Source organism: Xenopus tropicalis, chromosome 8 (genome assembly GCF_000004195.4).
Source record: "Xenopus tropicalis strain Nigerian chromosome 8, UCB_Xtro_10.0, whole genome shotgun sequence".
Taxonomy (NCBI): domain Eukaryota; kingdom Metazoa; phylum Chordata; class Amphibia; order Anura; family Pipidae; genus Xenopus; species Xenopus tropicalis.
In genome coordinates this window covers 140848038-140873726 of record NC_030684.2, presented here as the reverse complement: position 1 = coordinate 140873726, position 25689 = coordinate 140848038, and the positions used below count along the sequence as shown (strand labels likewise).

The following is a 25689-nucleotide window of genomic DNA, read 5'->3' as shown; positions in this document are numbered from 1 at the left end:
CGGCGAACAGTTCGCTACATCTCTACATATAAATATAATGTTAAGTATATGTGATATGTGTGTATGTTTCATATATGTGTGTGTGTGTCCATCTCTCAGGAAGGGAGACCTGTCTGTCCCTCCAGGGCAGAGAGAGAGATGTGTCTGTCCCTCCTGGGAAGAGAGAGAGAGAGCAAGAGACTTGTGTCCCAGAGTATATGCCGGGTGTCAGTATGTCCCTACCCCCCAAGTATCTATAAAAGGCAAGAACATATGTTAAAAGGCGGCTCAGTCCTTTCCCAAATTAACTTACAAGTATGTGTGACTGGCAGGTATACATTTCATATGCTGTGGATTTATAATTCTGTGAAAATATCTTACAGGGCTGTATACTTTCTTTATAACAGGAAAATTATAGTTCTCTTTGCAATGAGAAAGGTACTGGGAACTGGGATTTTAGTGCAGTGCCTCCCCCTAGTGGACACTGAGGAGCACGCCTCAAGGGTATTTCCACTAGGAAAAATAATTAGCACACACTTTGCAGCAATTAACTTTTTATAAACATTGAAACTGAATAAAGAACAACTTTATGGATAACTGATTATCCTGCCCTGAGGAATCCATACAGTCTATCCACTCCTGGCACAGTCTCTGTAGGTGCCCAGTCCCAACTTGGATCCGGATAGACTTCAACCCTTTTATTCAGTTCAATCCCTTCCCCAACAGTCCCCCCAGGTAGCGCTACCTGCCCCAGAGTACCTTCCCCTTTGGAAAGGTGGCTGCTCCCACATAGCAGGCAAGCAAGCAATACCTGCCCTCACCACCAGGGGACACACACAGAGATTCCACAGAGGCCTCTGTAATCACCAGCAGCCCAGCAGCCTTCTCTCTTTGCAGTCTGAACTCACACAATTGGTACTGGCTACTCACTCTGGGTCTCTCTTCCAAAAGCTGGCAAACCAACAGGGGCTCCCTTTATGAACTGCTGTTTCACCTATAGTTACACCTCTGAATATAAAGTTAGATTGCAGCCCATACCCTAGACACTATTCTAGTAATTTCTACAGATTGACCAAGTGGCCTGATGAGACTCAGCTGGGCAATCAAGAAGCCTGAGAGCCTGGCTCAGAGTCATACTGGGCCAGCCCAGACCCAATCCCCGCTGGCGCTCCAGGGAAACATAAGTAAGTTTAAAGGAAAAGTAACAGACTCCTTCTGTATAGGCTAGGATCGATCAATCGATCGTCGCATAGTGGATGCTTCCCCTGCATCGCCGTATTGCCTTTTTTCAAATCACCAGAAGCCAAGTTTTAACAGGTATTTTCTAAAAAAACATTCAAAATAATAAATGGTTTACAGGATAGGGCAATTATTGGGGCAGAATAGAATACATTTTTTTACTTAAAAATTGTAAGCTCAGGGGAGGGAGTTAGGTGGGTGGTTTGGGACCCTGCAGGGCAGGTGTGGGGGCCCTGCACCCCCCTAAATTGACCCTGGCCTGGTTAGCCAGTATATAGCTCTGACTGAGAGACTTAGACTCCTATATGTTGGATTGACACCTCTCTATGTTCCTGTACACACACAATTGTCTGTAATATTGGTGTGTAGGGGATCAGAGAACTCTCTCCCCTGTTTCTCAGTCTGACATCATCCTGCCCAGCTACAGACTGGGGATGGACCCGATTGGCTGGATGTAGCAGTGCACCTCTGGGAGGAGGTGTGCTTAAGGTTTGGAGCCAAAATTCTAGGGGTGGGCCCAGCAGTTGATAAAGGGAGCCCCTGTTGTTTTTGCCAGTTTTGAAAGAGAGATACAGAGTGAGCAGCCAGTACCACTGTTGTGAGTTCAGACTAAAAGGAAAAGAGTCTGCAGGGCTGCCAGTGATTACAAAGTCCTCTGTGGAATCTCTGTGTGTGTCCCCTGGTGAGGACAGGTATTGCTTGTTTGCCTGTTACATGGGAGCAGCCACCTTTTCCAAGGGGAAGGTACTCTGGTCAGGTAGCGCTACCTAGGGGGACTTAACAGCTCTTGGGGAAGGGACTGAACTGAATAAAAGGGTTGGGGGTCTATCCGGATCCAAGTTGGGACTGGGCACCTACAGAGACTGTGCCAGGAATGGATAGACTGTATGGATTCCTCAGGGCAGGAAATTCAGTTATCCATAAAGTTGTTTTATTCTATTTCAACAGTTATATAAAGTTTAATATTGCTGTGATTATTCCTAGTGGAAAGTCCCTTGAGGTGTGCTCCTCAGTGTCCACTAGGTGGAGGCACTGCGCTAAAATCCCAGTTCCCAGTATCTTTATAATTCAAGAGAGCAAATCTCCTGTACAAAACAAGTAATACAGCCCAACAGAAGTGAGTGTGCCAATAAAGGGTTACATTTTGGAGGCACTGCTGAGATGCTATTGGGAAGCTGGGAATGTTGGATGAAAGCATGTCTGCACATGAAACCCCACAAACTGTTCGCCAGTGGTGCAATGCTTTGGGAATTAACCCCTGGAAGGTTGCTGTTGTGGGGCCCATGATGCCAAGAGTAAAAGAAGATTCTATTTATGAAATCCTTGATGGGAACAAATATTTTACCACCCAAGAGTGGTTGCATCACGGCGAGATTCTGCCGGGGTTCTGCTGAATGTCCTTATAGAGAGCCCCAGAGAGATAGACCGTGAGAGGGTTCCCCAGGATATTGATGCGGCAGATGAAGGGCCATGGAGGGTTGTTCTGCCAGATCTGTCTGATGACGCAGATGATTTAACTACCCATGTTGACACCCTTGTTTCCCAGTTTGCAGTTACAGCACCAGGAGGTGTGCTGCCCAATAAGAGACTGTTTGATTCACCAGTTGAACAGAGTTAAGTAAAGCAAGGTCCATCCTGCGAGAGCGTGGTCTCCAAGGGGAGTCGGCCTAGCTCAGGAGGCCAGCTGGATACCCCAGATATTGTGAGTGCCCTGGGGCTACTGACTGACCAACTGACTCAGCTGGCCTGGAATGGTAATTTTAAAAGACTTAGAAGTGTTTTCAGGTGCAGATCCTGTACCCTCGGGTGAGGAATCCTTTGAGAGTTGGAGAGATTCTACTGTGGTGTCCATGAGAGATTGGGCCGGCCCTGAGGCAACCATGAGAAAGAAGATCCTTGAGAGTCTTTGCCATCCGGCTGTGGATGTGGTGAAATCCTACCTAGTTAGTCACCCTGATGCTACTTCAGGCGACCTGATTGAAGTCCTAGAGGTACTACAGAGATGCTCCACAACTTCCACTCTACCTCCCAGAAAGAGAAGGAAGCCCTGTCTGCCTATCTGGTGCAGGTGGAGCAAGGCCTGAGACTGCAGGTGAGTCGTGGGGTAATCCAAAGCTCTGAAATGGATTCCCTGAGGGTTCACCAAATGAGGAGAGGGACTTTGAATAGTGACCCTGTTGCCGTGACAATTAGAGCTCACTACCAGGATACACTAACCCCTGGCTATGTTGCTCTGATGGAGAGAGTTTGGCGGGAGGAGGCTGATGCCTATGTGAGGGGGAAGAGGAGTTCCACCCAAGGGCATGCAGAGAAGTCCCCTGCTGATGCAAGACTGTTGAAGGAAAATAAGAAACTTCACAAAGAGTTGGAGGAGTTAAAAGCTCAATTGTCTGAGAGCCAAAACCCCAACTGAGACAAGGAAACCTCCAAAGTGTTACCGGTGTGGTAGAATAGGCCACATACAGCCAAACTGCCCTGTTCCTGATGAGGTTCAGGTCCAGTCTGCACTGTGTAAAGTACGTCGGTGGCGTAAGAGATTCCAAGGGAAATGTACAAGTACCATGTGATGGGTCATCAGGCCCGGAACTGTAAGACTTACACAGGCTCAACAGTACAGAAGTCCTACTATGAGCCTTCCTAGGTGGAGGCACTGCGCTGATTCCCAGTTCCCAGTATCTTATAATTCAAGAGAATAAACATCTCCTGTTTCAAGCATATATATACAGCCCAAATTTAGTGAGTGTGCCAAGAAAGGGTTACACTAAGTAAGCTTTATCAGAAAGGTGTAAATACAGCCATAAGCACTCACAGAAACGCTGCACTGACTTCTCTATCAAAAGAAACACAGGATTTCTTGTCTCCTTTTTTGTAAACATGTTCTTCTGTGTCAGACTTCCTCTCTCAGAAACATCCTTCAGGGCACGGGCACAAGCATGCTCAGCTCTCTCCTTTCTGCCTCTCCCCCTCCCATCAGAATATGCTCCCCCTCTTAACTGTGCTACTGTATATAATCTGAGCTACCAGCAGCCAGAGCTGCAGCAGGAGGCTACTGAGACCAAGCTAAAATGGCAGCTGCTATCTTAAACAAACAGGGGAGCTTCTAGGGCTGTTACTCATGTAATGCTTTCAGCAGTATAAATATAGCGCTCTAGGTGGCACTAATGTGGCTGATCTATTGGCAGTAAAATGCCAAAATGTCTTTCCTTCTCCTTAAACAATGTACTATAATGCTTATATAGGAGCCTTACTGTGTTTGGTGTGCATCTCAGCTGTGGTGGGAGTGAGCTGTAAGTGTGCCTGAGCTGCTTGTGTGTTGTGTTTGCAACATATTCATACAAATATTGTGTATTTGCATTCTACATTGCATTCACACATTGCATTGTGTGTTGCCTTTATACAAATCATTGTAACTGCTAGTATCAATGTTGTGTTTTCTTGAGGTACTTACCTGGAGCTCCCACAGAAGCCACTTCCTAGAGCAGGGGTGGGCAAACTACGGCCCGCGGGCCACATCCGGCCCCTTGGACTTTTTAATCCGGCCCGCCGACGACGCGAGACTAAGTGTCATTGGTGGGCCGGAATTAAAGAGACGAAGGGGGCGTAACGCTGGCCTGGCCCTGCCCGCCCTGGCCCGGTCCGGCCCGGGGGTAAGTAAATGTGGCCCGTGAGCCAAAAAGTTTGCCCACCCCTGTCCTAGAGGGTGGGCACCCACTCTGAATGCCTATGTGTATGGCAGATATTGGCCACTAGGTGGCAGCAAAGCCATAGGAGCTTGGGCTTGGGAGGAGGTGCTAGAGTTTAGAAGGCTTTCTGGTATCTGGTAAAAGTGAATGCAAGGAAGAATAAACACATAACCCAGCTGCTGTCTCTATTGCAATAAACACATTTTTATTTAGTTGGAATCTTAACTAAGACATTTTGTTATTTCATTTTGGAAACAATGTTCATTAGTAATGATTCTACTTTATTCACAGTTTGCTTAGTTAGTTCCTTTCTAGTGTCTAGTCCTTCCAGATAAAGATACCTCCCTCCCCAAATACTCATAATAGGTACAAATTCCATCATGACTTCCAAGTGGCACCCACACTCACCTCTGGAGCCCCCTTGCACCCAGCCCCCTACCACTGGAGTCACAGAGAGATTCTCCTGCATTGGCACCAAGCACTTGGGCTGGGTGAGTGTAAAACTGCTGTAACACATAAATACAAGAGAAGTTTTCACACATTCTGTGTCAGGGAGAGGAGAAAGCGGAAGCAGCCAAACCACAGGCCCCTTAGTGCTGAGATACACTGGATTCTTGGTGAGCAGTTCTAGAGCACTTGGTGCCATATTAATTCATATCTCTTAACTGTTCTGCTTTTCATGGGAATGTCTGAATTGTTATAGCACAGCCCACTGTCCCAGATTGTTGTTCAAATGTCCCACAGTCCCTTTAATTGCCCAACCAACACCTTGGTTCTTCCAGTCGTCTCTCAGCTCTGTCCAGCTTGCTTTCCAAAGTTAGTCACACTCTCAAATGATATACTGCAACGTAAACCATATATTTATTCAGCAGAAAGCTTTACCATAACTGAGTAAACAGCCATAGAAGCTCCCTCTGTCTGTTTAAGATAGCAGCTGCCATTTTAGGTTGGTCTGACAGCTCTAAGCTCAGATTACACAGCAGAGAAGGGAGGGGGAGAGAGGAGAGATGGGAGGGGAGTGGAGGAGAAGGAAGGGGGAGAGAAGAGAGATGGGAGGGGAAGAGGGAGAGAGGAGCAAACTGAGTAGACTCCTGCCAAGCTCTGAAGGATCTTTGAGAGCAGGAAACAAAAGAGCATGTATACTTGTTGTTGGGGCAACAAGTAAAAAGCAGCTATTCTAGATTGCACCACTGTGACGAAAGCTTTCTCCTGATCTGTACTAAATACATAACATAATAAAATATTTATTGTGTAGTATATTAAATTGCAACTGTTTTTTCATTAATGGGGTGATTCACCTTTGAGTTAATTTTTAATAAAATTACCTTTTAGCCTATTTTGCCTGTGAACCCGTCAAATGGGCGGAGCTTGGGTAGATCTGGGGTGAAATGATCACCTAACATCACCTAATTGGTTCTGAACTTCTAATCTCATTGAGGTGGGTGGTATGAAACAGACTAGCGATGAACTACCAGGCATGGAATGGCAGCGAATTTCCACATGACGCCATTGGTGACTTTTTTTGTGAAATTCCATGAAGTTTTGGCACAAAAATTTTACAAATTTGGCAACTCCTGATTGGCTGGCTCTTAAAATATGGTTGCATTACCAATCACTTCCTGAAAATGTTGCAAGATATAAAACATATACATATAAACACACTATCCATAAACTCTATGACTTCTGTTGGGGGGCTCCTTTCATTGGATCCCCACCCAGTGGCAACTCCCCATAATAGATCAGAATGTAGAACATGATTTATTTCCATATCAAGTTTTATTGTTACATTACACAGACACAAAAGTACAAATTTCATTACAAAAGTACAAATTAAGACACTTAATGGACAAGATAGCAACCAATAACCGATACAAGAGGTGAAGAGAGCCCTGCCCAAAAGAGCTTACAATCTATGATAAGCCCCTGTATGTCCTTGATCTCTTCGTGGAGTTACTAATGTTCCTCTATCCTTCCCATTGGTTTCCCATCCCTCTTGTGGTGTTTGTGCATTTGTACTCGGTAACACAAAAGCCAATTAAGCCTGAGATTTACATTAAATAACAGATCACAGGAAACCCATTTTCTTTGGTAGTCACAAAATACAATCATTTATCCTAATATATCCATTATTGGTCAAAGGAAGACAGGGCAGTTTACAGCACGTCTGTATCACCAAGGTGACTGGGGCCCTACTGAACCCAATGGGTGGTGCTGTGACTGCCACCCTGAGTAAGTGCCAGCAATGCCGCTCATTGAAGAAGGATGTGGGAGGATCCACCAGCAGTACCCGCCCCCAAGGGTCTAATCCTATTCTCATTACTTATCCTGCTAAGGGTTATGTCCCACAGAGAGATTAGTCACCGTGATAGATCTTTCCGAAATGCCTTTCCACCAGCAACAAAGGGATTCGCCAATGGAAAAGCCTACCCATCTCTTTAGTTTTCCGAAGTTGCGGGAAATTTGCAGACAGTTGCAGACAACTTTGTGCAACTTCGGAAAGCAGAAGCAATGCCTTTTCGGCATTTCGGAAAGATTAGTCCCCCGCGGTAGCAGAGATCTAACATGAGTGACTAATCTCTCTGTGGGGCACTGCCCTAATGTTCTGTACTGGATCCTATGTACATAATGTATAACACATACAATACTTTATTATTCTATAAACACAACACCAAAACATAAGAAATATAACATCAGTAAATACTTAAAATATAGTATTCATAGTTAAATAGCAAACAGCAGGGTTGGACTGGGGGGGTGCCCCGGGGCCCCTGCCACAGCCTCCACACTCCCCATAGGGGCCCATATGACCCCCGAGTGCACAAAGGGAGACTGGTGGCCCAAGCCTGGGCTGATAGGACCCCCTGAGTTTTTTAACCCAGTGCTCCGCGATCCAGTCCAACCCTTGCAAAGAGAATGATAATATTATTATCAAAGTGATAAGAAAAACAAACCCTGTACAATCTAAATACATTTTCTGGGGTCAGCAAATGTTTATTATTGGGGTGAAGTTGCTGACTTGAGCTTGTGAGCTAAAGCTGAGTATAACATTCGACAGTAACTAAATTTCCCATCTCACAATGAGAAGTCTCTATTCGGGAGCAGCTTGGCTATTATCCCCCATAATTCAGTTTGCTTTACCCAGCAGGCCTTTGGGATCTGTCATGGCCCCTTCTTGCCTGTAATTGCTGGTAAGTATCTACTGTATATGGCCCTGCCCACAGGGAGACTGATCTCCTATTAAGCCATAAAATATATTACGTTATTAAGGTGGAAAAATTCCCCAGTGGGTGGGGCTAATGCGGAAGCAGTCTGACCTGTGGTCCCATAACATATTACATAACATATTTTTTATTATTATTATTATAAAGCGCCAACATATTCCGCAGCGCTGTACAATAAAATACCAGAAAGAAGTGCTGCCTCCTCAGTTACGGACCAGATATGAAATTCTGATGTACATGTCTGAGTACTAATCAGCATAGGTAAGAATTGCATGGCTGCTTAGAACTCAGTGGGGCTCATTTATCAATGCATCGCAGCACACAAACAGGCGCAATTATGATTATGCGCCATTTTGTGCGCACACGCAATCGCATATGCGTTACATTGTGTTGGTTCATTTATTTTTCCGCCAGTTCTTTTTATGCGCATGTCGCAAATACTGGGCAATAATGTTGCAAGCAACAACGTATTTTTTGGGGTGTGTGGCTAGGGGCGGGTTTTAAGTGCCCGATTTTTGCGTGAGTGTGCCCTTTGCACCTATATATGTGCTATTGGCGCGTATATAGGGGCAGATTTGGGCAGGCACGGCTGCATTGAAATCTTTATGCCTGTTCATTTGTGGCGTAATTCTGACTGCGGGTTTATTAGAGCATTAGCTTGCGCCATCTACATTTGCGTCGTCATATGCGCATGTTTGTATGGCGCAGCAGTTTGCGTCAAAAATAGAGCATGAACCTTTTTGCAATATACTCTTAAATATGCTTATGCGCAGGGCAAAAGTTTTGCCTCTGCGACTATTACAGCGCTGCGATGCGTTGGTAAATGAGCCCCAGTGTGTCCTGCAGCATTCTTGCTCATTGCTAACCAGCCATGTAGCACGGGGATTATATATGTGGCTGATATAAAAGGGATGAAGGGGGGACCCTGTGGGAGAAATGCTCCTTCATGGGGACATCATTTAGGGCCTCAGTGCAGCATTCCCAGGACCCCCAGTCTTAGACGAAATATCAATCATCTAAAGGCTTTCCGTACTCCTCTCTGTTTCCTGTCCCTAGAATAGAAGAGAAAAACAAAATAAATATTATCTTTTATTCCCTTCAGCTCTTTCCCTTTACCACCAAGCCATTAATAGAGTTGCCTCCACACACACATAATACAGGCTGCATTGTATTGCCCCCCAGGGCCTTTTGGCATTTGGTGAGTATTCTGCCCATTCCAAAACCCGGCAAGGCAGGAGTTAATTTGAATCTCCCCTACGGGTCTCTAATGTAGGAGCACAACGGGGGATGTCCATGTTTCTCCATAGGGGAACCTGGAATAAGTTAGGGTGAGGGGGGGATATCACTCCAACTTGCAGCGCAGCAGTAAAGTGTGCCTGAGTCTGAGCTTTCAGCCAGCGCTACACATTAGAACTGCTTTCAGCTAACCTATTGTTTCTCCTACTCCCATGTAACTGGAGGAGTCCCAAGCCGGACTTGGATTTCTTACTATTGAGTGCTATTCTGATACCTACTGGGAGCTGCTATCTTGCTCCCTTCCCATTGTTCTGCTGATCGGCTGCTGGGGGGAGGGGGGTATCACTCCAACTTGCAGCGCAGCAGTAAAGTGTGCCTGAGTCTGAGCTTTCAGAAGGAGCCGGAGCTACACATTAGAACTGCTTTCAGCTAACCTATTGTTTCTCCTACTCCCATGTAACTGGAGGAGTCCCAAGCCGGACTTGGATTTCTTACTATTGAGTGCTATTCTGATACCTACTGGGAGCTGCTATCTTGCTCCCTTCCCATTGTTCTGCTGATCGGCTGCTGGGGGTGAGGGGGGGATATCACTCCAACTTGCAGCGCAGCAGTAAAGTGTGCCTGAGTCTGAGCTTTCAGCCAGCGGTACACATTAGAACTGCTTTCAGCTAACCTATTGTTTCTCCTACTCCCATGTAACTGGAGGAGTCCCAAGCCGGACTTGGATTTCTTACTATTGAGTGCTATTCTGATACCTACTGGGAGCTGCTATCTTGCTCCCTTCCCATTGTTCTGCTGATCGGCTGCTGGGGGTGGGATATCACTCCAACTTGCAGCGCAGCAGTAAAAATAAAAAGGATATTTTGCAAAAATGACAAGAATTTTCTTCTTTAAGTTCTCATATTAATAACTGAATGTGGATATTTTCCTGAATGCACTGTTATATTGCGCTTTCTGTATTTTATACGGTATAAAGAGAGTCAGCACTGTATTTAATTCATGATGACTACGACTGCTTGATTCAGGGAATGTTTCCGATCGCCATGGGGGTCAGGAAGGATTTTTTTTCCCCTCTTGGGGCATAATTGGCACAGGCTTCAGGTTGGGTTTTTGCCATCCTCTGGGTTAAAAGAGTTTATATATAATAATGCATACCTCCCAACTGTCCCGATATTTATGGCACTGCCCGCTGTCCTGGATTCATTGTTAGATGTCCCGCTTCTCAGCATTGCCATTTAATTGGTTGCTGTGCCTGCTCTGCTCCGGGGAATAAAGCCCACCCCCTTAACTCTTCAATCTCCCCTGCTACTTCAAGCTCACAGGTTTACCCATTTAATTGTCCTGGGAGGAGCATTTGTGTCAGACAAGGGTCAACTATCGGCATTGGCGGCATCCCTCTCCTTGCTCCTGCTCAGTGGGTCAGGGGCTGGGAGTGCGCTCTGTCTTGTATCAGGCAGAAGAGGCTGCTGCCTTTATTTGTGTGCTGAGCGGTTTCACCTTCCCACCCCTAACATATATCTCTCACTCCTGGGAATCTCTGGCAGAGCACAGCATGCAGGAAAAGACAGAGGTAACGCTGATCCATTCATAAAATCTAGCAGACATTTATAAGGGGCCCTTATAATTTTGGGAACCTTAGGCTGGCCTTGTTAATATGGCTAGAAATTCTAGTGGTACATTAATATTGTTTTGCTTTCAACTGATTAAGAATGGAAGGAAATAACATAGATTTATGTACCACTAGAATTGGCCCTGTTTATAACTTTGGCAAATGCACAGAACTGTTGGCATGTCTGAAGTTGATATGTCCTTTATCAGTTTCATTTAGTAATTTTACTGGCATGTCTGGGGTTAATATGCCCTTTATCAATTTAATGTAGTCATACTGGCACGTTTGAAGTTAATATGTCCTTTATTCTTTTTATTTAGTGATTATACTGGCACATCTGGGGCATGTAAGGTGGGTGTGACACATGGGCATGGTCACAAAGTGGGCATGGGCAAAACATTTTTTTGCCGCACTACCCACGCCAAATATTTTTGTCCCTCTTTCTCTTAATGAAATATTGGGAGGTATGATAATGTATTTTAAGTTTTACTTGTCACAGCAGCAGTAGGACCTTGCCAGTGTACTGCACAGGTCATTTTAGCAGAGGGAGGAAGGAGGGTCTCTCCTGTTACTGCACACAGACGCTACTACTGCTTGTGCTAGGTGACAGCCTGCTTGGATTTCCTATACACTGCAGATTCAGGACCGGCAGCAGGGCTGCTGAACTGCTTTCATGCTGGGAGATGCAGCTCCTGCTGGTAGCAGAGTTTGGGGCCCTCCTTTCTGTAGGTAGAGGCAGCCTAATACTCAGTGGCAGATATAATGACATAGTGCTGATCACAAATGGCCACTATGGAAGTAAAATTCCAGTCTTCAGTGGGGAACGGCAGATCATAGTAGCAATCTCTTATGGAATTCTGGCTTTGAATATTGCCTTGGGGTGAGGCTGGCAAGGTCCTATTTATTTGATAAAATGTGAATAAATGCTGTGGCCATTTTCTCCACCTCTGTCTCCTGGAGTTTCATTAAGGTGTGTAACAAGGGGGTTCAGTGGGGTGCCACAAGGCGAAGGGTCAATTGAGGAATCCCCTTATCATGTCATTGGATCTGGTGTTTGCAGACAAAAATGGAATATAATGGAATCCATTAGCAAATGCGTTTAGGTGCAGTCAAACCTGAACACATAAAACAGGGGTCCTCAAACTTCTTAGGCAAGGGGCCAGTTCATGGCACCACAGACAGTCATCAAACTATGGCCCACTCCCCCGCTCCTGCATTCTCTTCCAGCACCCCTCACCAACCTGCCCCCTCCCCCGTCTAACAGTCTGTCCAACCTCCTGAGCTCCGTCTGTCCACCCTCCCACTGAGTCCTAACTCTTCCAGCTCCCCCCAGTCTTCCCTCCATCTAGTCCTCTTTCTGTAAGAGCCCATTCTCCCTCTCGGCTCTCCAGTCCCACTCCCTGCTGAGTCCTCTCTCCGCTGCTTGGGGTGAGGACACAGTGGGGGCCGGGTAAATTACCCTGGGGGGCCAGATCTGCCCTACGGGCCATAGTTTGAGGACTCCTGGCATAAACAAATGTTTGGGACCACGGGCAATAATTGGTCATATTGAACAATGAATCTCCCAGATGTGTTTCTCTCAGCAAGAAGATGTGTTGGGAGTTAAGTGTGGCCTCAAAACAGGCAGCATGAAAAATAATTACTTACTATATTCTCTACTGTCTGCTTTCTTTTTCACTGTTAAGGAAAAAACAAGAAAAAAAATGATTACTATTTCAGCCGAAACACTTCTGCTTGCTGTGTATTAGGGGAATAATATCCTTAGAGATACGTAAAAGCCAAGGCAACCCCAATAAAAATTTGTCCTGAATTACAGGTATGGGATCCGTTATCCAGAAAGCTCCAAAATACAGGAAGGCTAACTCTGATAAACTCCGTTTTAATCAAATAATTCAAGTTTTTAAAAATGATTTTATTTTTCTCTGTAATAATAAAACAGTACCTGTACTTGATCCCAACTAAGATATAATTACCCCTTATTGGGGCAGAACAGCCCTATTGGGTTTATTTAATGGTTAAATGATTCCCTTTTCTCTGTAATAATAAAACAGTACCTGTACTTGATCCCAACTAAGATATAATTACCCCTTATTGGGGGCAGAACAGCCCTATTGGGTTTATTTAATGGTTAAATGATTCCCTTTTCTCTGTAATAATAAAACAGTACCTGTACTTGATCCCAACTAAGATATAATTACCCCTTATTGGGGCAGAACAGCCCTATTGGGTTTATTTCATGGTTAAATGATTCCCTTTTCTCTGTAATAATAAAACAGTACCTGTACTTGATCCCAACTAAGATATAATTACCCCTTATTGGGGGCAGAACAGCCCTATTGGGTTTATTTCATGGTTAAATGATTCCCTTTTCTCTGTAATAATAAAACAGTACCTGTACTTGATCCCAACTAAGATATAATTACCCCTTATTGGGGCAGAACAGCCCTATTGGGTTTATTTCATGGTTAAATGATTCCCTTTTCTCTGTAATAATAAAACAGTACCTGTACTTGATCCCAACTAAGATATAATTACCCCTTATTGGGGCAGAACAGCCCTATTGGGTTTATTTCATGGTTAAATGATTCCCTTTTCACAGGAATCAGACATGGGGATAAAGGGACAGACTTGTTCAGTGCTGGGAAACTGTGCTTTTTGCTCCCAACTCCAATTGCAGGAATAGAGAAAATGGAGTAACATTTATACAGACCAGCTATAAAATTCTCATTGGAGGATTTCTTGCATTTTAATGCAGCCCTTGGCCCTAGAGATTTCGGGGAAAGTTTTGGAAAAATTGCATTGTGCAATATTGCTTTAAGAATACAACCCTGGTGTTGCTGGACTACAGCTCCCAGCATGCCTCACCCTTCATTATATGTTATATTATTCTGGGATTTGTAGTCCGGCAACAACTGAGTAAAGTTTGGTTGAGCCGCACTGTGCAGCAGGGTTTAGTGCCCCATTTAAGCACGCCCCTATTCCTGCCTCGGGACAAGCAATATAGTTTGCAGGTACCGTAGGTGTGTAAAGAAGTGAAATGTATTATGTTTGTTAGTATTTTAGGCGGTGGGGTCACAAGGTGGCAGTAATACAAAAGGAAAGTATTTTCAAAGTATAAAGTGATAAAGTTGATTGAAACAAGAAGGAAAGACAACAGGAAGTGTGGCGGCCATTTTGGCTGCAAGAATAAAAGTGCCACTTGGTTAAGCAAACAGGGTTTTCCATTTCTTTAGACTAAAACTTTCCATGCTTGATACTTACTGAACTTATAGATGAGCAAACCCAAGGCAGCAACAGCAGCAATGCACCCAACGGCTATTAGTGCAATCTGCCAGGCTTTCAGGGAGCCTTTAGGAAGAGAAAAAAGACCGGGTGAATTAGTTAAATAAATGATTTTCCCCCATTGCATGCAAGCTGTGCCCCCTCATTACTGTGCCCCACAGCGCCCCCTCCTGCCTCAGTTTGGTGCCACTCCCTACACATAAGTAGGGCCACTCCTGCAGTGCCACTTTCTATAGAATGTGATAATCCATCTTTTATTGGAACATTCACCTTCATTTTTTAGTATTTTTCTGCCATTGCCTTGGCCTTTCCATTCTGCAATTTCTCTCCTGCTCCCTTGTTCTCTCTGTCTCGCCTGTTTTTCTTTATCCCCGTGCCTTTGTTGTGTTCCCTTCTCGGCTCTACTTTCTTGCTAGTGCAATTGCTTACTGCCATGTTATTGAGTGACAGATCTGTCATGTAAGTACAGCGGTGGACTCTGAGCAACAAACAAGGCACACATACATGCTAGGCCCCATCAGCCAATGAATGGGTAGAGTTCTGCCTTTTGCTCCCACACTACTTCCTGTTACAGATAGAGCTGCAGCACTTCCTGTCAGCTGATCTCTGAGGGAGCACACAGCCCATCACTAAATGGCGGCTCAAGGGAAAGGATGTAAAAGGGCAATATTTACTGATATATATATTTTAGTTTGGGGAGATTCTTTAATGTGCCACTTAACATAATATAAACTGTCTGTTGGTAAAGTATATATTCTGGGGGTATAGTTTGCCTTTAAAGGAGACATATTGGATAAATGGTAAAAACCCTAATTTTGTAGGCAATTATGAATAATATACGGTGCTGGTTTCCCTTTTGGCTAAACATTAACCCTATCTGTAACAATGGCCCCTTTATTGGAGCTCCCTATAGATCCTCTCACTTCTCTGTCCGAGTTTGAAATGAAGAGTAGGCGTGTCCTAACGTTCCCTGCCAGAAGCACAGTAGGAGGGGGAGAGCCAATCACAGCCCTGCACTCACACAAGCACAGACAGGCTTCAGTTCCCTATCAAGTCAGCCTAGCTGCTGATTGGTTCCTATCCTACAGTGCAGGGTACGGAGGGCCGCCGGCTCCCCAGTTCATCCAGAGAATTCAGCCAGCAGGAAGTGGCACAGATGGGCGGGGCTAGTGGGGTTTTGGTTAAATTTCTCAATAAATCAGTCCAAAACACAACTTTTTTAGCACAATCCTTCTATATCTAGAGGAGTATAATTCACTGGTACATTGTTAATTTTTATAGGATATGTCTCCTTTAAAGGGAAGGGAATTTGTTAGTTGCTTTATGCACTGTACCGCCCTTAATATATCCCTGTGGGTAAGGATTGGGGCACTAACCAATAAATATGGTCCCACCAATCTCTCTCACTATGTTTATCCTGGATGAACCCACTTCCTACAGGTACAGTAAGTGCATGCTTTCCTTTACATTATTGGGGGAGAAATCAAAATGTTTATCTTTAGGGGATCCTTGGTATTACTGGCAGCTTAAGGCTTATGTTAACTGTAGGGCACCCTTACAAGTGGTAATAGCAGAAGCCCCATCAGGGTCGGACTGGGGAGTGCAGGGCCCACTGAGGCTCCCACCCAGGGGCCCTGCAGGTGCCCAGCCGCGTCCCCTAACCCCCCCCCGCAGGGCCCCCGTCTGACGTCCTCCCCGAGCGCGTATAAATTGAATGCGTCGGGGAGGAACAGTCAGTAGGGGGAGCGCCGGCAAAGGTCGGACTGGGCCGCTGGGGCCCACTAGGGCCGGGGCCCACCGGGATTTTTCCCGGTGTCCCGGGGGCCCAGTCTGACCCTGAGCCCCATTATCTTTTCTTTTTCCTAAATGAACCCTAACCCAGTCAGTTACAATACATAATATCTATGCAACTGCTGCTGTGGATATGCAAGACTTTTATTTATCAAAAGTTGACAAAATAAATGAAGAGCTCAGAGCTATAGAAAAACGAATTGTGCAGAATTTTACAAAATACCCCCCCCTTTCTGAACAATATATAAACAAAAGAAGATTTGAGGAATCTTGGCAAGTTTTTAAACAGCCTGATAAATACAGATCCATGAGGCAAGTTTCATCTGCTGCATCTTCTTCTGATAGTAAAAAAGACACTACTAGAAGGTTGGCTAGCTGGTTGGCCAGTAATACAGAGACTTCTGTAAAGTGACAAGGCTTTAGCTGATGATACTGGTGAGGCTTTAGCAGATGATGATCCAATCTCATGTGGTACCCAGATTAAAAGATTTGGGGATTAAGATGAAAGAAGGATTTCTTTAATGCTATAGATATAAGTAATAAGGATCAGATTTATAAAATGCAGCATATATAGATTTATTTCAAAAATTCACAAACATAGAGCAAAATTATCCTTAATTTTGCTCTCTAGGAAACTTTTCTTCCCTATTCTTTTTATAGTTTATCCACTGGGCAAAGTTAGTTCATTTGTTTTTTTTTTGTTTTTCTCGATTTAAATCACTTATTTTGTTTCTCTGTAAGTCGAACTGTCGAATGTGACTATTGTTGTACAACGTATGTTTAAATAATCTGTCATTATTCATCTTACATGTTTATTGCAAAACTTCAATAAAATGTTTTAAAAGTAAAAAAAAAAAAAAAAAGATGATGAAAGAAGGAGAGGGAGGCACAGGAACAGCAATAACACTTAGGGGCACATTTACTAACCCACGAACGGGCCGATTGCGTCCGATTGCGTTTTTTTCGTAATGATCGGTAATTTTGCGATTTTTTTTCGGCGTCTTTACGATTTTTGCGTAAAAACGCGAGTTTTTCGTAGCCATTACGAAAGTTGCGCAAAGTCGCGATTTTTTCGTAGTGTTAAAACTTGCGCGAAACGTCACGCCTTTTAAGTTTTATCGCTACGAAAAAGGCGCGACTTTACGCGCAAGTGTTAACGCTACGAAAAAATCGCGACTTTGCACAACTTTCGTAATGACTACGAAAAACTCGCGTTTTTACTCAAAAATCGTAAAGACGCCGAAAAACTCGCGTTTTTACGCAAAAATCTTAAAGACGCCGAAAAAATCGCAAAAAATACGAAAAAGTCGCAAAATGTTCGTTTCCAATCGGAATTTTTCCAATTCGGATTCGAAATCGTGTCTTAGTAAATCAGCCCCCTAATTATGGTTTCTTGCCCACATATGTAAGGGGGTGGAAAAGGAGACCAGCGCTACTCTGGAGCACCAGCGGGGATTGGGTCTGGGCCAGCCCAGTCTGACCCTGAGCCACGCTCTCAGGCTTCTTGATTGCCCTGAGATTGACTGAGTCTCATCAGGCCGCCTGATCAATCTGTAGAATTTAGTAGAATAGTTTCTGGGGTATGGGCTGTAACCTAACAGAGGTGTAACTATAGGCGAAACAGATTCTCTGGTCGCTAGGGGGCTCAGACCATGGGGTCTGCTTTCCCTATAGCCACTGATTGTGCTACTGATGCTAATGGTGCACACTTATTTGTGCATGTGTTGGCCTGTAGGGGGGGTGGGTTAGGCTTCAGTGTGCACCAGGCCCCTCCAAAGATTTTTTTGCAGGGGGGCACTGTTTCTATTTCTAATGGATTTTTCTTTTCCCCTGAATTGATTGATCTGCCTTCTGAGTAATGTCTCTTTTGTATTTGTGGTTCCCAGTTTGGAACCAAAGTTAAAATTAAATAAATAAATTCTCGTAAACGATAATGGATTATAACCTGTATTCTTAAGAAATGGCCATATATTCTGTTATCGATTAGCTTGCATGCATATAAAGAGTGACTGCAATGTTATTGCACAAACAGTAGCGCAAGTTATTGTTCCAATAACATTTATTTATAAGTAGAGATGTAGCGAACTGTTCGCCGGTGAACTAATTCACGCGGGTGTTCGCGTTCGCGCAAATTCGCGGACTTTTGCCGATGTTCGCCACTTTGGGTTCGCCGCGGGTTTTTTTGGCGCCGCGGTTTTTCGCCTTTCTGTTTCCGCCGCGTTTTTTCGCTTCGTTTTATCGCCTATGCATATACATAGGAATAGCTTGCGTTTTTTTTTTTTGGCGGTTTTTTTTTGGCGTTATTTTTTGGCGTTTTTTTTTTTGCGTTATTGTTTTGCGTTTTTTTTTTTTTGGCGTTTTATTTACGAAGTATTTTTCAGAGAAATTTTTGCTTGATCCCCCTCCTGCATGCCACTGTCCAGGTCGTGGCACCCTTTAAACAACTTTAAAATCAGTTTTCTGGCCAGAAATGGCTTTTCTAGGTTTTAAAGTTCGCCTTCCCATTGAAGTCTATGGGGTTCGCAAAGTTCGCGAATATTCGCGAGTTTTGCCGAAAGTCCGCGAACGGGTCCGCGAACATTTTTGGCGATGTTCACTACATCCCTATTTATAAGTTCGACAACAGGCAAATGTTAATATATACAGTAAGTTATTTTTTAACTACAACTCCCAGCATCCCCTGCCAGCTCACTTGGCATGTATGTATTGCTGGGCCTTTGTGCCAAATAACTATATCGCTCTGCTCAGCAAAGAAAAAGCAAGTGATTTGTGGCTTCTTTCATGTTTTCCTATGTTTGTTAGTGATTCAGCTGAGTGAGAGGGAAAGTGCCAGACAATATAAGGGGAATTGGGTCAGCACTGAGCCCAGTTACGCAGATTCCATTCATGATAATTCCCCTTTATTAACAGAGTACAAAGCAGTAGAGAAAGGGATCACTGACCTGCCAGCTGTAGTTCCACAATTCCTGTGCTGTAATGATTGGGAGAAACAAACAGGCAGGTGTAGTTCCCTGTGTCCGACGGCCGAACATTCTTTATCTTTAATGTCACTTGTCCTTGTGTGATGTTCCCTGTCAGAAACTCCGTCCTGCCCTTATATGTCTCATTCTGATTACTGAGATCCTCCTTTCCCTTCTCATACATATAAACATAGGAGCTTGCATTTCCCCGATGGAACTTGATTGTCATACTCTCAGCGCTGCCTGCAGGTACCAGGGAACAGCCCAGATCTGCATCACTGCCCTCAGGGGCGATAACTGGTGTCTCTGTGACCTTAATGTCAAACCTCTCTGCAAAATAAAGACAATTAATAGATAAAAGAAACTATATCAGTGCACTAATAGATTGTCATTAATGTCACACAATGGCAAAGGGCTGCAGGCTGAGTTATACAGGGAACTCTGAGTATCACTCATGTATTATAAGGGGTAATGTACCCCCTACTGTAAATGATAAGGATATTAGCAGTCACTGAGGGGTTCTGTGCCCATATAAAGGCACAAGGCTGCAGGCTGAGTTATACAGGGAACTCTGAGTATCACTCATGTATTATAAGGGATAATGTACCCCCTACTGTAAATGATAAGGATATTAGCAGTCACTGAGGGGTTCTGTGCCCCCCATATAAAGGCACAAGGCTGCAGGCTGAGTTATACAGGGAACTCTGAGTATCACTCATGTATTATAAGGGATAATGTACCCCCTACTGTAAATGATAAGGATATTAGCAGTCACTGAGGGGTTCTGTGCCCATATAAAGGCACAAGGCTGCAGGCTGAGTTATACAGGGAACTCTGAGTATCACTCATGTATTATAAGGGATAATGTACCCCCTACTGTAAATGATAAGGATATTAGCAGTCACTGAGGGGTTCTGTGCCCATATAAAGGCACAAGGCTGCAGGCTGAGTTATACAGGGAACTCTGAGTATCACTCATGTATTATAAGGGATAATGTACCCCCTACTGTAAATGATAAGGATATTAGCAGTCACTGAGGGGTTCTGTGCCCCCCATATAAAGGCACAAGGCTGCAGGCTGAGTTATACAGGGAACTCTGATTATCACTCATGTATTATAAGGGATAATGTACCCCCTACTGTAAATGATAAGGATATTAGCAGTCACTGAGGGGTTCTGTGCCCCCCATATAAAGGCACAAGGCTGCAGGCTGAGTTATACAGGGAACTCTGAGTATCACTCATCTATTATAAGGGATAATGTACCCCCTACTGTAAATGATAAGGATATTAGCAGTCACTGAGGGGCTCTGTGCCCATATAAAGGCACAAGGCTGCAGGCTGAGTTATACAGGGAACTCTGAGTATCACTCATGTATTATAAGGGATAATGTACCCCCTACTGTAAATGATAAGGATATTAGCAGTCACTGAGGGGTTCTGTGCCCCCCATATAAAGGCACAAGGCTGCAGGCTGAGTTATACAGGGAACTCTGAGTATCACTCATGTATTATAAGGGATAATGTACCCCCTACTGTAAATGATAAGGATATTAGCAGTCACTGAGGGGTTCTGTGCCCATATAAAGGCACAAGGCTGCAGGCTGAGTTATACAGGGAACTCTGAGTATCACTCATGTATTATAAGGGATACTGTACCCCCTACTGTAAATGATAAGGATATTAGCAGTCACTGAGGGGTTCTGTGCCCATATAATGGCACAAGGCTGCAGGCTGAGTTATACAGGGAACTCTGAGTATCACTCATGTATTATAAGGGATAATGTACCCCCTACTGTAAATGATAAGGATATTAGCAGTCACGGGGGGGTTCTGTGCCCATATAAAGGCACAAGGCTGCAGGCTGAGTTATACAGGGAACTCTGAGTATCGCTCATGTATTATAAGGGATAATGTACCCCCTACTGTAAATGATAAGGATATTAGCAGTCACTGAGGGGTTCTGTGCCCCCCATATAAAGGCACAAGGCTGCAGGCTGAGTTATACAGGGAACTCTGAGTATCACTCATGTATTATAAGGGGTAATGTACCCCCTACTGTAAATGATAAGGATATTAGCAGTCACTGAGGGGTTCTGTGCCCCCCATATAAAGGCACAAGGCTGCAGGCTGAGTTATACAGGGAACTCTGAGTATCACTCATGTATTATAAGGGATAATGTACCCCCTACTGTAAATGATAAGGATATTAGCAGTCACTGAGGGGTTCTGTGCCCATATAAAGGCACAAGGCTGCAGGCTGAGTTATACAGGGAACTCTGAGTATCACTCATGTATTATAAGGGATAATGTACCCCCTACTGTAAATGATAAGGATATTAGAAGTCACTGAGGGGTTCTGTGCCCATATCAAGGCATAAGGCTGCAGACATAAAGGACAAGTCAACCCAAAATATAATTTTTAACTAATAAAAGAAAACAAAATTCTAAGTAACTCTGCAATATACATTCATAACAAATCTGTAACAGTTTTAGAGTTATTTGTATATATAATTGCTATTAGAAGCCTTGTTTGTCTGTCCCTTTCTATTCCCTGCCCTGGGGGCTCTGACTCTGACACAAGGCAGCAGCCTGACAGCAGGGGCGGGCCAAGCCATCTGGGCACCCTAGGCAACCCGGTCGGCCACCTCCGTCTCCCCCCGCCAAACAGCGATCCAGGGATCGATCCGATTGGTCATTGCTTCCACTGCTAATGACAAGCGGCGGAGGCAATGACAAAGGAGGAGGACTAGGGGTAGGCAGGAGAGGCTCCTGTCTGGCACTCCCCAATCATTGCACCCTAGGCAGCTGCCTCTTCTGCCTACCCCTGACAGACAGACCTGACTCGCTGGAGGAGACTGAACTTTGCAACAATGTTTTGAAAGTAACAACCAGGAGTTCAGCAAATGCTGCTTTCAATAACAATTACATTTACACAATATTCTAAATAACTAAAAATGTTCAATAAGTTCCCATTGGAAAGTTGCTTGGAATTATTTTGGGGTTGACTTGTCCTTTAAGATATAACAAAAACCTTCACTTTCCATTCAGCACTCACTTTCCAGACAGAAAAGAAAATATCTATTCTACGTATAAGAAGAAGTCCCTATAGCAAAGAGCTTACCATCTAAATCATGCAAGGCATATACAGTATAACATCTCTATAAGAAAAAAAGAAGATAAAAATGATTTAATAAAAGTCTTACGTGCAGATGAAGTCTGAAGGGTTATTATAAGGGACATGAATGTAAAGATGGTGGTTATCCTGAGTCCGGCCATGGCTTCGATCATGTGATCTCTGCAATACGGGGGGGTAGACTTCTTATAGCAACAATTTCTCATTCAGTCTTCTTTTTATAGGGGGGGGGGGGTTTCAAATCTGGAAGTAAGAGAAATTGGCCTAAAAAGAAGAAGAACTCATTATAAAAAAAGAGCATAATAGACACATTTAAAAAAAAAAAACAAAAAGAAGGGACCTAAGTGTGCCCCCCCAATTGATGTCACTTTCACGCAAATACCTCTCTCCCCTCCACTAGCTCCACTGCCGTATTTACATAGGAAGTCTCCTAGGGTGATTTTTTATTTTTCTTTAAAAAATATTACTCAGTTATATAGGCACAGGAGAGCTGCCGCCCTAAGCACAGGCCCCCGGGTGCCTATATATAAATATGGCCCTGGGTAGGATGTGGATATAATAACCATATAATACACAGTTTGGTCATTTCCATATGGGACCTAACTGCAAATGATATCCTTATAAACGGTGCTTAGTGATGTCATCAGTTATAATCGAAGCTTAGTGATTTCATTTCTGTCACATGACTCACTCAAACTTGTATATTATAATAAATAAAGTACCCCCTGTTGTAAAATGTGAGGATATTCACTTCGGCGTTCCATGGCCTGTAGAAAAGAACTCAGCCTTCAGCCTTGTACCTTTATATGGCCATGGAACCCCTCTGTGCCTTATAATATCCCTATATGTTACAATAGGGGGTACTTTATTCACTATATAATATACAGGAGCCACAAATAACCTTTATATGGCCATGGAACCCCTCTGTGCCTTATAATATCCCTATATGTTACAATAGGGGGTACTTTATTCACTATATAATATACAGGTGCCACAAATAACCTTTATATGGCCATGGAACCCCTCTGTGCCTTATAATATCCCTATATGTTACAATAGGGGGTACTTTATTCACTATATAATATACAAGAGCCACAAATAACCTTTATATGGCCATGAAACCCCTCTGTGCCTTATAATATCCCTATATGTTACAATAGGGGGTACTTTATTCACTATATAATATACAGGAGCCACAAATAACCTTTATATGGCCATGAAACCCCTCTGTGACTTATAATATCCCTATATGTTACAATAGGGGGTACTTTATTCACTATATAATATACAGGAGCCACAAATACCCTTTATATGGCCATGGAACCCCTCTGTGCCTTATAATATCCCTATATGTTACAATAGGGGGTACTTTATTCACTATATATTATAAGGAACCCCTCTGTGCCTTATAATATCCCTATATGTTACAATAGGGGGTACTTTATTCACTATATATTATAAGGAACCCCTCTGTGCCTTATAATATCCCTATATGTTACAATAGGGGGTACTTTATTCACTATATAATATACAGGAGCCACAAATAACCTTTATATGGTCATGGAACCCCTCTGTGACTTATAATATCCCTATATGTTACAATAGGGGGTACTTTATTCACTATATAATATACAGAAGCCACAAATAACCTTTATATGGCCATGGAACCCCTCTGTGCCTTATAATATCCCTATATGTTACAATAGGGGGCACTTTATTCACTATATATTATAAGGAACTCCTCGGGGGCTTATAATATCCCTATATGTTACAATAGGGGGTACTTTATTCACTATATATTATAAGGAACCCCTCTGTGCCTTATAATATCCCTATATGTTACAATAGGGGGTACTTTATTCACTATATATTATAAGGAACTCCTCTGTGCCTTATAATATCCCTATATGTTACAATAGGGGGCACTTTATTCACTATATATTATAAGGAACTCCTCGGGGGCTTATAATATCCCTATATGTTACAATAGGGGGCACTTTATTCACTATATATTATAAGGAACTCCTCGGGGGCTTATTATATCCCTATATGTTACAATAGGGGGCACTTTATTCACTATATATTATAAGGAACTCCTCTGTGCCTTATAATATCCCTATATGTTACAATAGGGGGCACTTTATTCACTATATAATATACAGGAGCCACAAATAACCTTTATATGGCCATGGAACCCCTCTGTGCCTTATAATATCCCTATATTTTACAATAGGGGGCACTTTATTCACTATATACCATATAGCAACTTATACTGTTTAACTCCCGGCTTCCCTTTGTCTGCTGAAGGACAATGTTTATTGCAGTGACACCCTCTCTGCCCTGAGCTGAACTGGAGCTAAAATACATGAAAGAACAGAAAATAAAAAGCCTGAAATATATTCCCTACCCTTTATAGAGAATGATGATGTATCGGATGATTTATAAAGAACAATATTAATGCTAATTATTACTCACAGTGACCGTGCTGTTTGTGTCTCTGCTCTGGGTTCCGGGAAGAAGAAACAGTTTCACTTTCCCTTTAGAGCTGAGCAGCTGTGATTGGACGAGAGAAGCCGCCTGACATGGGGAGGGGGGGCAGAATGAGGAAGGGAGGGTACAATAACACACAGAGAGTGTATCTCACACACAGGCTGGGTGGGGGCCTGATCCAGACTGGCACAGCCAGGAGGGGCCGGGAGTGGGGAGAATAGACACATTCATAGACTGGGACACACACGGATATATATATATATATACACATTCTGTTACTGGGAAAGAAAAGACGAATTCATCCTGATACACTTACTAACAATGCAGGTAACACTACTGATACAGAGGGGTGAGAGATAATACAGATAATCCCATCCCTTGCCGTGTCCATTACACGAGCTTTCAGGCTTTTAAACAGCCACATAAAGGGGATTATCTCTCCAACCAAGATTCATTCATTTGTTGCCGGACTACAAATCCCAGAATAATGTAATATATAATGATGGGTGAGGCATGCTGGGAGCTGTAGTCCAGCAACGTCAGGGCTGTATTCTTAAAGCAATATTGCACAATAAAACGTGTCCCCAAATCTCCACAGCCAGCAACTGCATTAAAATGCAAGAAATCCCCCAATGAGAATCCCAGCTGATGTGAGTAAATCCGGCTCCCTGTTCTCTGTTCCTGCAATTGGAGTTGGGAGCAATAAGCACAGTTTCCCAGCACTGAACAAGTCTGTCCCTTTATCCCCATGTCTGATTCCTGTGCCATATAATGACGGGAAAATGACATCATTATCTCTATATGTAAGGTACCAGCAAGGGGCCTGACACAGTGCTGGGAATCAGCATTCTCATTGGTTAATTTTTTTGCATTTATAATGGAGTTTTTGGTCAGTAGAACTCTCACTGATGAATTTTATTGCATCTATAATTATATTTTTGGCAACTCCTATAGATAACATTAGGGGGCACTAGGACAGCATTGCGTTTGGGTTTATAACCCTTTTAAAACTCCCCTTTTCAGTCAAGCCTATACCCCAAGTCCTCAGCTACTTGGTCACCCA

The 25689-nt window shown here is 43.6% G+C and overlaps 1 protein-coding gene across 1 annotated transcript; it reads right to left on the bottom strand.

Annotated features, from left to right (window-relative positions):
- Nucleotides 1–6658: 6658 nt before the first annotated feature.
- LOC101733331 (butyrophilin subfamily 3 member A2) lies at nt 6659–24703 on the bottom strand. The gene is made up of 6 exons (XM_004919652.2): nt 24612–24703; nt 22207–22400; nt 18983–19330; nt 14229–14315; nt 12615–12644; nt 6659–9174 (listed from the first exon to the last, which is right to left on the bottom strand). The coding sequence occupies exons 2-6, from the start codon at nt 22340–22342 to the stop codon at nt 9131–9133; spliced, it is 645 nt and encodes a 214-aa protein (XP_004919709.1). The 5' UTR covers nt 22343–22400; nt 24612–24703; the 3' UTR covers nt 6659–9130.
- Nucleotides 24704–25689: the final 986 nt, after the last annotated feature.